We start from the raw sequence: 13,591 nt of genomic DNA on the forward strand, positions 1-13,591 counted from the left end.
TGAAGGTAAAAGGTCATTCTGTATAACGTGTCAGCAGGCTGTCACCCACACCGGTGTCACTCCACTCGCCGGCTGTTGCTGTTTCACGCAACATCGGTCACCTAACTGATCTCGACGTTATCTCAGAAAAATGGCCAAAAAGCGGAGAGAAAGACGAGAGACCGACGGGTTGTCCTCGACGCAAGAGGAGGTGAAGGCGAGTGCTAGCGACTCTCAAGCGCTGAAAGGTTGGTTCATTCTGTTAATGGCTAAGTGCTAACCTGAATGTAGAGCAGGGGATACCATACGAAACATATAAAAAGCTGTAACGGCAGTGCAGCGTCATTACTGTCCTGAGGTCAGTTTCGATAGCAGAACATGAGCTAATGTTAGCGCTGGCCAGCTGTTGGTTGCGTTAACACAGCCTGCTAACCGAATTGAGCCGAATACGACTTAAGTGGCTAGCTTAGTAAAACCTCAGCTAATGAAAAACATTATGCTATTGTGTTGAAATAACGTTACCTAAACACACTCCAAAACCATATTAGTGAGTGCTGGTAAGACAACAGTTCGAGGATCTGAATACGATATAGTGAATGAATATGATTATGTAAATGGATATGAATTACCCGAATATTAAATCGAGAACATATAGGGTCTAGCTTTTGAATGTTTTTAGTTACACGCCAAGTCGACAAGGAAAGTCAAGCGACCTGTGGTGGGGGAAGTATTCCCATCCTCTAACGTAACTCACCGACATTACAACACGGTGTAAATACTGCAAGACTTGCTTGAGTGTTTCACACGTTTAAGTACCTATAGCCATACTATTATTCATCAGTTGTATCCACCCATCCATCCATTTTCTATACCACTTATCCGTCAGGGTCGCGGGGGAGCTGGAGCCTATCCCAGCTGACTACGGGCGAGAGGCGGGGTACACCCTGGACTGGTCGCCAGTCAGTCGCAGGGCCATCAGCTGTATCGTTAGATTGTTATTGCTCATCTATTAATGTTTAAGACACATTTGTTGGTGTCCATAGTGGATGGGACCAATTTAAACGAATGTTATATTGTACTGCATGGTTTAATCTTTTGCAATGCACCATATCCTGTCCTGCAAGTTCATATGACATGTACCTGACATGTACTATGACATGTATGTAAAATTTGTATAATTACAGTTTTTAAAGTATCTACAGCTGTCATGTAAGCATAGTGGGGTAAAAATTTAAATGTTCCTCTCAGAAATGTAGAGGACTATAGTTAAATACAGTACTTGGAACAAACGCACTTAATAACATTCTGCCAGTGCCCTTTTACAGGCTGCCAAAGTGACCAAACAGAAATACAACACCAAATAATTAAATTTTAAAGGTCATTTTATTTAATTACTCAAATGTACAAAATATAAAGTTGTTAAGCACAGATGCATCTTTCTCATCTAAGGATACAAACAAAAATCCAAAATGAAATGATCATTGCAGTGCATAGATATAATTGCATCAGTAATCAGAGCCACAAAGCTTGACGTCCATTATCACCATCTGTACACAAATGTCATACAAGTGCTTATTTGAGCTAAGAACATTTTTGAGACATTCTAGTTGTTTCTTTTCATCAAGGCTTTTTATTGAAGGTGTGATTTAACAGAACAGTCTCTCACATGGGACGTGCAGTTCCCTGTAGGGGCTTGAGTGAGTGATGCAAAACTCAAAAGCAAATTGCAGAAATGTCCCTGGTAGCCAGGTTGTCGTTTTCATGTGGGAACCTCTTCAGCTGTGTGGTAAGTAACTTATTGTCTTTCCCCACAGAGGCTCAACGTACTGCAGGAGGCTCGGCACGCATGTCTCTGCTGATTCTGGTGTCTATCTTCACCTGCGCTGCCTCAGCCATGTACCTGGTCTACAGGAACTTCCCAGAGCTTCCTGAGTAAGTGCTTTGTGAATTATTAAGCTTGGCTAAATGTGGGTGGGTTAGTAGGTTAATTTTTACTATGAACAAACAAAAATTATATTGGATTTTATGGATTTTTGAGGTTATATTTTAAATGTTTTGAGAGGATTTACGCTTAGCGCAGTGGAGTTGGGGATGGCTGACAGTTTGCTTGTTTTAGTACAAACTGTAGTAATTACACTATCACATGCTTCACTGTCATGATTACTAAATGAATTCTGTGTTGCTGCTTCCCAAGTGGAAAATTCATTACTTAGGAGCAGCAAGGCCAGAAAAGTAACCATCTTCTGTAATGAGTGGCAATTATAGAACTACAAGCATAAACAGTGTTTCATATATAGTCAAAACAATGCGGATGCAGTGCAGCACAGACTGGGGTTTAGTTTTGTATATAATACAAAGCTGTCTTTTTTTTTTTTGGATGGTTTTGACCATTATAAAGTTAACGGCTATTCAAACACCCTTTGAATACATACAGTGAGTAAATTTTATTTATAGGGCCAAACAATAGTTACCAAGTTCTTCACTAAGAGACATAAACAGAAGAAGTAAAAGATGAGGTAATATGTAGTGTAAAAATGAATGAGATGCTTTTATACAATTTTTGTACTGTTTTAGCTTCTCCAAAGATTTGTGAAAGGCTGTTGAAAAAGCTTAATCACCTAGCTGAGGTCCTAGACTCTGAGGTTTCAGGTGGTATGAGGGGATGGCCAACAAGCCTGGTTAATGTATGTAATGTCTTGTCAGTAAAAAAAGGTAAATCATTCAAGTAAACTCGCAAGTTAACAGGTCACCAAACAAAGAACATACAACCAGTGCAGTGTTGCATCTACACAATGATAACATTGGGAACCTTAAGCAGCACAGGTCTGGCCTAGTCTCCATCAAGCTAGTGCAGACTGGCTGAGGCAGGTAAAGACACCAGATGAGACTGACACAACAATAGTGGAGGGGGGGTCTTTTCCCAAAACCATAAGTTGCAGGAGGTCCGTGAGTTTTAACATATTTCTGTGTCAAAAAAAGGTAAAACTGAGCTGTTGATTTTCATGAAAATCCTGACGTGTCTTTAACATTTTGGGCAATTAAGTTCTGGCATATGCATGTAACCATGTAAATAGTGGTTATGTTGCAGCTGACTGACACTGTAGTGCGCAATTGCTTAAACAATAAATTATGTAATTTTCAAGAATGTAAATAGGTTTGGACCAACTGTTAACTAGTTGCACCTACTCACCCACCCTCTGAACCTGTTGAAAACCACATCATTCTCAACAATATCAAACACAGCACTTGAGCAGAAGCACCACAAAACGACCATCAGATCAATCACCTCTGCCTGGTGTGTATATAGAAACCAGATTGCAAATTGTCCAAATGTCTCCAAAAGGGGTGTATTGTGATGAAAACAGACATAAAATGTTTGTGTGAAATATGTATGCCCTAACTAATTTTCTTTTCTCTTTTTTTTTTTTTTCCTCAGTGATGAAATGGAGAAAATCAAGATCCCTAAAGACATGGATGATGCCAAAGCTTTGGGAACTGTGCTGTCTAAATACAAAGACACATACTACACCCAAGTGTTGGTGGCCTACTTTGCAACATATGTTTTGTATCCTTGAAGGAAATGTAAGCACCTTTTGGGGAAAAAATGTATCTCAGCTTTTTCCTGTTGAGAAGGTTCTCAGAAAATCAGACCTTCAATGACAAGTCAGGATTGCAGTGATAGTTTGCAATATCTTAAAGCTGCTCAAATTCTAGACAAAATAAATGACGATATATCAGTATAGTTGACCTATTTTTTTAGGAATGACAATAGAATTAAAGCAGCCGGAGAAGCAGTTGATGGATGGTATCAAATCAAAGATTCTAGAGAGAGAGAGAAATATGCTTTTGTTGCACTTTGTTAGATTTTATGATTGATATTGTAATTCATTTGATTTAACTATGCATCTGCCTGTGTGATAACTACATGTTTTTGAGAAGCTGTTTACCTTGACGCCTTTGCCAGCCTCCAGACATTTGCCATCCCTGGATCTATCTTCCTCAGCATCCTGTCTGGTTATCTGTACCCTTTTCCCTTGGCTCTTTTCTTAGTCTGCTTGGTGAGTAAGGAAGGACAATATGAAATGCGTGATAGAAAACAAACATTGCATGGAAATAGTTTTCACTAGGCATACATTGGCGTGTAAGGATTGGGTATCCTTGCTCTCCTTTGCAAGAATGGATCAAATGTTCATTTTCTTAGTTGATTTTATTTGTGTGTTGAATATGCAGAGTAAATAACCAAAGTGCGGTTTGTCTCTTCCTCATCATATGCTTCAGCTGGTTATTTGTATTTCTCTGTTGTTTGCAGTGCTCTGGCCTGGGTGCTTCCTTTTGCTATATGCTGTCATATTTGGTGGGCAGACCCATGGTCTACAAATATCTTTCAGAGAGAGCACAGAAGTGGTCCCAGCAGGTAAAACGTTCAAGAGAAAATGTACTCTAAATTAATGGAGGGTATATTTTTTTGGATAAAATGTTATATTTAATGGTGGATATTTTGTTTTGTATTAATCATATAAATTTACTATTTTTAAGACATAGCTATCATGTTGTAAAACAAAAACAAGACAGTAAACCTTTAAGCTTATATTCAGTTTTTATTGACACTGTGAATGCTGATAACTCAGCTCTGTGGCAACTTTGTGGGCTTAAATCTGAAATGCAGTATTGTTAAGTGATACATAGCTTGTTGAAATCGCTACAGTGGCAAAGGTACTGATACTCTTTATTACATAATGACATAGTTAATAGTGATGCTGTGGTGCTATCCTGTTATATTGAAGCAGGTTCTCTGACATGATTAAGAACTTCACTGATAGGATTTATTGCAGAGGTGGTGCACTGGATTGCAATAGTTTGTACCAGTGTAATTTATAAAGTGGTAATTCAGTGCATATGACTTAACCATTCCACTTGTGACTTTCTGCTGGCAGGTTGACAAACATAGAGATCATTTAATCAATTACATAATCTTCCTGAGGATAACCCCCTTTCTTCCCAACTGGTTCATCAACATCACCTCACCTGTCATCAATGTGCCTTTGGGGGTTTTCTTCATCGGTACCTTCCTGGGTAAGACTGTCCACCCTTCTGATGTATTTTATTGTGATGTTTTTTGCTGTTCGCTGGCTCACCTGTAGTCAATCTGGCTGCTTCGCAGGAGTGGCACCGCCTTCCTTTGTAGCGATCAACGCAGGCACAACACTGTACAAACTGACCACAGCAGGCGAAGCAGTTTCCTGGAACTCTCTGGCTGTTCTCGGTGTACTTGCCGTGCTCTCGATCTTGCCTGTCTGCTTCCAGAGAAAGCTGCAGAAGAAACTAGAGTAGAAGGCTAAAACAGTGCAGCACCTCATCTGCAGGCTAATCCCAACATCCCCGCCCTTTGGCTCAGGAATGTGCAGCTGTCACTCAAGTTGCTCTGCCTCAGTCTCATAGACAGCTGTTGGTGTGCTGCTGGTGGGAGAATCTGTGACCGCTGACACAAAAAGCAACTCACTGACAACAAAACGCATGCAGTGGTGGGTTGTTCCTGAAGTAAAATATAACCAAGCGGCTGGTGGCCTGCCCAAGTTTTTTGGTTTCTGTGAATTTTGTTGTTTCTTGTGGCACATCATGTAAATATGAGAAATTAGCCTTTTGTTTTTATTTAACTCACTGTTGATTATTGTTTCATTTTCGCCAGGAAATTAAAGGTGCTACTTCTAGGATGTTGAAGTAAAACAATTTAATACTCCGATTTAAGAAAAAATACAGGTACCATATATGGACAAAGATGTTTTCCTGTATGAAACTCCATACAGTTATTACTGGAATAACTTTTACTATTGCATTCTCTTAGCATATCAATTATTGAATCCTATTAGTAGCACCTTTTAAATTCCTCTCGCTTTTTAATATTTATTTTAACATTCTTGTGTCTTGTCTAATTTCAACCCTTATGAAGTGTACCACCACATCAATAACTGTCACACTACTGGTTGAAAGTAGATCTTGCTTTCAAGATACCTGGTGCTTGTCTTGGCTAAAATGTGCAGTATGAGGAAAGAATGAAAGTGTCGGGAAGAAAAATGTTATGACTGAGCTTAGTAAGTCCTACTTTTGTTGACATGTGGATGAGTTCCCTTGTTCTACCTTGAAAGGTTCCTGCATTCACTGCCCCACAATTGACCCTTTTATATTTTCCCATTTCTGTTCTTATCAGTTACCCAAAGCAGCTTTTTGCACTGTAACTTCCAAGGAACAGACTAAGCTGATGTCATCACAACACAGCTGATTATGTGTGGCCAACATGCAGCCCAAAAAAGATAATGAAAAGCCAAATAGAGTCATCTTGGCTTATACATTTGAAAAATCCAGGATGAGATGTGTTCTCGAGTTGCACGTCTTGGTGTGTACACAGATTGTATGTGTCCATCTCTGTACCAGGACCATTTCCATTATAGAACTGGAGTTACCATGGATGGATGGGTAACGGTGCCCTCAATAAGACTGCCAATGGACTGAAGTATCCAAGCCTTACCTTTCTTTTTACTCCTTCCATTTTTCACCAGATGTATTATGATGCATATTTTGTGTCCTTTAAATTGGTTTACGTGGCTGATTATGTCCTGTGCTATAAAAGCTTAATAATTGTTTTCATTTAGTGTTGTTGATAGATTTTTTTTTTTTAAATTGCCTGTGTACCAAGGTAACATATTGCTGCTGTTTAAAAACTTTCTGGACGCGCTCCAGAGACGTTGATGCAGTGAATGTATGCACAGACAACTTATCCAGCAGACCTTTCTTTAATTTCTCAAAACTACACACTTAGAGAGGGAGTCGGTTTTGTGCATATTGAGATTTCCTGTTCTTACTTTAACGTCTTATTCAACACATTTACTGGGTACTGCTGCAAGATAATTAACTTTTGAAACCCGGATTTGAATTGACTTCACAAGTTACACGTTTTCTGGGAGATTTGAGTAGTTTTACTGTATTAGAATTTTCTGCTGTCGTACTTCATGTAGCAGGGAATAACGCTACTTCGGTCAAATGTTTTATGGTTTTTACTCATTTATGAGGGAGCTGCATTTGTACACCTGATGTTTTGGAAAATTTACCTTCACTAAGGTATATAAACTGATCCTCAAAATATATTTTATGTTTTAATATTTAAATAAAAGCTAGATTCACTGCTTTGAAGTTCTGCATAATGCTAAACATGCCAAGGTGATAGATTTTAATTGATTTTTTTCCTCTGTTTGCTAAAATGTTGTAGGCTGAACCTCTTATAAACCTCATGCTAAACATATACTCAAATTGGATATATAGATGCAGTTTTTTTCCACTTTTGTCCATTCTGTCAAAGATATGAGATAAATCTTGTGTAATCCTCTGTTAACATTTCAAAAAGCAGTATTATTTTGTACTAAGCAGCGATGTATTGCAGTATGAAGTGTTTACAGATTGCACATTTCTGTCCTGTCTAATCAAATTTATGGGGTTTTATATTTATTGAATCATTAAAATTATCTTTACAGAACATTGAGTGTTGAGAATTATATGTAAAGCGCACATGTTAAGCTACACTGCAGCAGTGAAGTGGCAACTGCCAAAAAAATAAAAAGGTCTTTAGTGAGAAAATTATCTTTATAACAGTGGTGAACGGTTTGGTGCCACCAGGTGGTGTTATTGTAACACACCTGCTCAGCAGTGCTCTATCAGGTAACAGGACATTTACACGTTTACTCTGACATACAGTGTGAATTATGCACATTAATCGAGGGGATTTAATATTAAATTTAATTGTAAACATAAGCATTTGAACATTGGAAGAAATGCCCACACTGCTGTCTCTTAGGGTCAGTGTGTAGATTCGAACATAGACTAATAATGTAATGTAAACCTCGCTTTGTGATTGTAAAAAGGTGTGATTATTTTTTTTTTAATTGGACATTCAGATAATTGATGAACTCATCAGCTTGTTTGCTTTTCTTTAGAGTAAGACAACTCCTGAAAGACTAAAATAATTTAAGATAAAATTGTTGCTCCAGTTTATCCCATTTAACGCTCAGAACTGCATTCAAAACACTGGACACTGTGTACTTAGGTTCTAATTTACACGTTTTTTTTTCCTCAAGAAAGTTGGCAAAAAATATTGAGTATTGTACGTTATGATGCGAGTAAAGGCCAGTGAACGCCTTTCATATTCCATAAAAAGCCAGGACGTCAAATGATGATGTTTCTCTAGAAATAAATATCTGCAGACACCAATTCTTGCCTCAGAGCAAAGTGCTGAATACAGTGGCCCACTGGCTCAACAGTTTAAGAATAATTCCTTTCGGGTTCATGCACCAACACTATCAGTGATGCTTGCTGTTTTTTAAAAGCAGATGATTACAGCTGTGGTCCTGTTCGAGGACCACAATGCATTTCGACTGCAACACTCTGATTTCTAAGGTTATGTAAAGTCAGAGGTAATAAGAATAAACCCGGAAGTAGGGAACATTCCCTTAAAAACAAACAACAGTTGATCTCAACAATAAAATATGGATAAGACACTAAGTAAAATTAATTGCCCCATATGCATACAAAAACTGGCCATATAGAATTTTACAGCATCTATTTTAATCAGCTATATTGTGTAATGTATTTCAAACTTTCAAAGATGTTTTTTTTTTACTGTTACATTGTACATTCAGCCATCTTTTCACGTATCCATATTTTATATATTCACTTTGTTATTATTTTGTCAAACTATGTTTTTAAAAGCTGAGGGATTTTTATGGTTACTAGAGTAGTTTTCTTGTCCGTTTCAAGTTATGGAGACGACGTTTTATTGTGAAGGATCTCAACCGGATGTATCTATACCGTTGCTGTTAGTAGAACAGATTAGCTTAGTATCGGTACTGATTTTCCAGCTTCGCATTTAGGTTACGTAGCACCCGTGATGGCAGAGAGAAAACACTTCTCCGGGTTCCTTTAATATGCTCCCTGTTGAGGGGATAAGGGTACCACCGGACCAGTCTCAAAATGACCACCGGCTTCAGCTCCGGTTCCTGCCGGTTCGCAGATTATTTTGTGATCTGCGGACTGGACACCGAAAGCGGGCTGGAACCCGACGAACTGTCCGGTAAGCACATTAGCCATCAGGGTAAATGTCGGACTGATGCTGTAGCGTTAGCAAATAAGGCTTTAAGGAAAAGGAGTGTTATAACATCAGGTCAGCGTTATTATGTAGCCTTTTCTGTCTCTTAACGTCTCTGTCATTTATTTATTCCTACAACATACAGGTCAGATTAATAGGATTAATACACAGCGGACATAACGTCAGGCCTAGCTCTTCTCCCCTCAGCCTGTTTGTAATGCTCGATGATAAACGAGGGGATTACTGGTATGTTCTGTCTCTTCAACGCACTGGCATCAGTTTTAATTCTAAGGTTATCAGTGAATCGCCTCCTAAATTTTACACACCATATGTCCTTTTTATATGCTGCGCAGTATTGAATGTTTTATGTGAGGAACACTTTTCTCGCAGTTAATTCAAGTATTTGTGTAGATTTGTAGTTTTTGTTTTTAATGTAATAACTGGTGATGTTGTCATAGTTGCTCCCAGCTATCCAGCTGTTATTTAGAGGAGATCGGGTATCGAGGTAGCAACACACGGATTGACCTGTCAGATGCCCCAGGGCAAAAATGTATCCCTTTTATCCCTGTGCCCTTTTATCGACCTCCGACATCCTCAGCATCCACCAGAGATCTACATAATCCATCCTCATTTAATAACTTTAGAGGGCACATCCTTCCCATCACAAACAATTTCAGACTTTAAATAGCTTAAACAGCTATTAAGACTACAGTAGGCTGTGACACACCTGGATCTACCTGGATACTGTTTCATTGTGCGACTGTGATCTTTTCTCTTATGGTTTTGCCTTTGAGAGCACGGGTTTTGATTGTGAGTGCTTGCATATATGTGCACAGTGGCCCGAGAGTTACTGAATTGTCTGGGCCCAGCGCATGAGCTGTGTGAAATGTCCGGCATGGCAACAGTGCTGTTTTTTTTCTCTCACACTTTAGCCCTGGTTAGCAGATTCTTTTGTGAATGCCAAGGTGGTTAAATGAGAACACATTTTAGGGTCAGACAGTAGTAACAGACACCACATGCATTTACCTGAAATGATAAGGACACTCAGTCCATATTGCAACCTGCCAAGCTGCATTTGTTGGGCGCCAAACTAATCCCAAACATGAACAGAGATTTTTAAAATGTGGTGAAGCTGGTTGTATAGCTGTGGCACTGACAGCAGACACGTGACGAGGTATGTTACTGCACATTTCATCTCAAAGAATAGAACCAAAAAACACATCCGTTTTGTCTTGATCCTAAATTCTAAACTGCTTCCCTCAAAAGACTCTTAATGCATCTTACTGTGCACTCTATAAACTGTGGATGATGCTGTTAGTCGGAAAATTGAGTGTTGTTGAAGACTTTTGTTAATGAAATGTGACAGATGGGTGCATTGCTAAAAGCCTCCACCACAGAAAAGATGATGTAATAATTAATACTCCGGAGTCTTTGTCCCTTCTGGGAGTCACGACAGACTCAAGGCATCAGTGGAGGTGGGAATTGTGTTTGATAAATATCAGCATTTAGGCTTTTGACAGATGAGATTTCTGTCATTTGGAGTGAATGTAAATATGTGGCATCTCAAGCATTTTCCCCACCAAGTAATGTCAGTGTTTTCTGCGGCGTCAGGCCTGCTAATTTATATTTTTGAGCAAACCCTACATGTTGAAGGGAACAAACAGGCCTATACGGACTTAACAAGTTATTTGAATATCACTGCTTTTACATTCAGGTGTTGTGTATTTCACATTAGGAAGAATCACCTTGATATGCTTCAGACAGGTAAACTATTCAAGTGGAAATCTGTAAACATGAACTAGCCTTAAGCCTGTTGAGAGTAAATGTCTTACGGTGTGTAAGCTCTTGATGACCAGATCAGTACTCCTGCACTCTTCAGGCAATAATGCAGTTAGTTAGCTATTTTTACTGATATTTAGCTTTGTGGGGAAGAAAACAGATGATTAATAGGGATTGACTTCAGACTCTATCTATGTTTTCTATCTCATTGCTGTGTGATTTCTCGTGACTCAGCAGGTGGGGAAAGGCTTGCACGGTAGGCTGTTTCAGTTAAAGGAAAGTTCTTTCCTCTTACTGCAATAGCTTAACCATAAAACAAAACCAGAAATCTTGTACTTTAAGAAGACTCAACCCCTGTACTTCCTATTTCTACTTCCTTTCGTTCAAGTTCCTGTTTACACTTGAGTTCACATTTTCTTGAAATTCATGAAATTAATAAAAGCTCTAGAACATGCACTCCTCTGTTTTGAATAGAACACAGCAGTGATCTAATTGACCAGAACAAGGTCATATCCACACTAATACAGTTTAATTGGATAAATGCATCTGTTTCTCTTTATCTGGCCACAGTAAGCTCATTTTTTTCAATGCTGAAAGTAAAGTGTTTGGAAAAGATTCAAGAGAATGAATACATATGAGAATATTGTCAGCCTTGTATCGGTGTAGACTGAAAAACTGAGGTGTACCTGTTTCTCATTCTTTAAAATGTGGTTTGGTTCCATTGAGTGGCAACAGAATTAATTTCTTAGTAATTATTATTTTGTATAAGCTGATTAGACGCCTGTCTTGCTTGTAATTCATTTCTCATGCAGTAAAATTATTAGCTTGTGAACACCATGTTTGTTTTTAAGGCATGTGAAGTACATAAATAAGTATAAGTAGTTTCTTGTGCAGAGTAATGTCCCACTGATTTTTCCCCCGTTTCCCTTTTGAAAGGTACCTTAGATTTCTACCTTTCCTGTTTTCAAATGGCTCTAATGGCATGGAATAAAATGTATTTTTCTATCATAAGTATGCTCTTGGCTTTCACACAGCCCTTCTTTGATGTCTCTCTGACTGGACAAAAATGTAAAAGACTGAACGCTTGCACACAAGTACAAACTGGTTTCTCTGTGGTCAAACCTCACTGCAGTTGTTCTACTTACTGCATATTGATGCTGTTTACTGTAGAAAGAGGTTAGGGGCTTGCCCGTATTGATTTCAGTTTTGAGTTGAAGAGAGGAAATGGTGTGGAAATTCCATTGTTACAACTTAGTAGATTTTATCAGCTTAAACATCTTCTATAGGCATATCTATGAGTTGTTTGTAACATTCAGTGTAAGGTGTCTCATAGTGTCAGATTGGAATCTTTACGTGACAAGACATCATTCATGTGTGGGTGGCTTAGTAGGAAATTCAAATGTTGGGAAACTGCAGCAATTTTAAACTGGATAATCAAAACTGAAGCTAAACATGTGACATGTCAAAGCAACAATTGAAAGTGGTGATTTTTGCAGATGAGACCAAAAGTAAATGGTTTCTCAACCGTTCTGAAAAACACTTGAAGACTAGTGTTGGAAAAATTACTGATTAATCAGTCAGTCATTTGACAGAGAATCAATTGACAGCTACTTTGATTATCAGTTGATAGGCTAAACGATTCTCTGTCATATGTGTTAGTGAAAGGAAATATCTTTTTGGACTGATGGTTGACTGATTAACAAATGAATAATCAACAATTTTGATAATGGAGGCTTACAATTAACAGATAAATGAACATTATTAATTTATTATATGACCAATGATTTAAACATTTTAAACTGCTGAAAATAACCTTGCCTCCAACTTTGCTGACAAAATTTGTCGGCCCATGATAGATGCCATGAAATCAAACTCTCTCGTGATACAACAGCACCACAGTATGTTCCTCATTTTTAGTATGGTGCAATGGTGATTTATGTACAGTGAAACACAAAGAAATGACCAAAACTTTCTTAAAGCGCAGTGTTTGGCAGCACAGTGAGGATCTGATTAGCATATGTATGACTCTGCAGCCTCACAGGCGACACTGGAAACACAGGGAGCTCAGGGACATAAGTACACTCGCACACAGGCTTCACTTATTCAAATGCTAAATATCCCTTTGAATTTCCCAGGCAGCTTCACTGCCCGAATCCTACTCAGCAAACAAATGAGGATGAATGGCTCAACATGAAAGCTGGCTTTATATGCATGATGTGGACTTTCATATTTTCATCCATTTGTTGATTTATGGGTCATTTAAAGGGTCTCCTCAGTCAGTGTTTTTTTGTTTTTTGTTTTTTTGACATCAACTTGAAAACATGTCAGGGGGAATTTTAGATGCAGTTTGAAAATTCATTACAGGTTTCCCAGGCCTTTGAAGGTGCAGTTTATCTTGATCTTTACTTGACAAACTCAGAACCTAACCACAAGTATGCTAGAAGAAGTTACTGGCTCAAAGAGCAGTCACAGGATTTAAAATTCTGTGAGAACACCACTAATCGTGGGTGAAAGTTCAAGATTACAGTGTTAACTGACAGTACAGTCTGCAGAAATCTGCAGAAACAGTCTTAAATCAATCTTAATTTTATATTCTGGCTCCGTGTTGGATGAATCCAACAACTATGTGGCTGTGTTTTCTTCACAGTTTTGTTGATGAAGTGTTTTGAATCCATAGTGGCCTTGGCTTGTTGTAGTATTCAG

General features: G+C 38.4%; 2 protein-coding genes across 5 annotated transcripts in view; both read left to right on the top strand.

Annotated features, from left to right (window-relative positions):
- On the top strand, positions 1–7,501 carry tmem41b (transmembrane protein 41B). The gene is made up of 7 exons (XM_046387960.1): positions 1–227; positions 1,794–1,911; positions 3,416–3,544; positions 3,944–4,037; positions 4,289–4,393; positions 4,914–5,052; positions 5,141–7,501. The coding sequence occupies exons 1-7, from the start codon at positions 131–133 to the stop codon at positions 5,308–5,310; spliced, it is 852 nt and encodes a 283-aa protein (XP_046243916.1). The 5' UTR covers positions 1–130; the 3' UTR covers positions 5,311–7,501.
- Positions 7,502–8,852: 1,351 nt separating this feature from the next.
- The window catches only part of dennd5a (DENN/MADD domain containing 5A), a 33,766-nt gene continuing 29,027 nt past the window's right edge, over positions 8,853–13,591 (top strand). For 3 of the 4 annotated variants that reach the window (XM_046387990.1, XM_046387972.1, XM_046387982.1), the window contains exon 1: positions 8,854–9,094. In XM_046387990.1, the coding sequence (XP_046243946.1) occupies positions 8,995–9,094 (100 nt within the window). In that variant the 5' untranslated portion in view covers positions 8,854–8,994. Of the gene's footprint in view, positions 9,095–13,591 lie in introns of all 4 variants that reach the window. The other variant, XM_046387999.1, reaches the window with a different exon arrangement.

Source organism: Scatophagus argus, chromosome 1 (assembly GCF_020382885.2).
Source record: "Scatophagus argus isolate fScaArg1 chromosome 1, fScaArg1.pri, whole genome shotgun sequence".
In the NCBI taxonomy this organism is placed as follows: Eukaryota; Metazoa; Chordata; class Actinopteri; family Scatophagidae; genus Scatophagus; species Scatophagus argus.

Excerpts from the sequence above, each read along its gene's own strand:
- tmem41b (XM_046387960.1), top strand. The coding sequence starts at position 131 with ATGGCCAAAAAGCGGAGAGAAAGACGAGAGACCGACGGGTTGTCCTCG. Across the intron at positions 4,038-4,288 it reads CTCTTTTCTTAGTCTGCTTG|TGCTCTGGCCTGGGTGCTTC; the intron begins GTGAGTAAGGAA and ends TGTTGTTTGCAG. Across the intron at positions 5,053-5,140 it reads CTTCATCGGTACCTTCCTGG|GAGTGGCACCGCCTTCCTTT; the intron begins GTAAGACTGTCC and ends GCTGCTTCGCAG.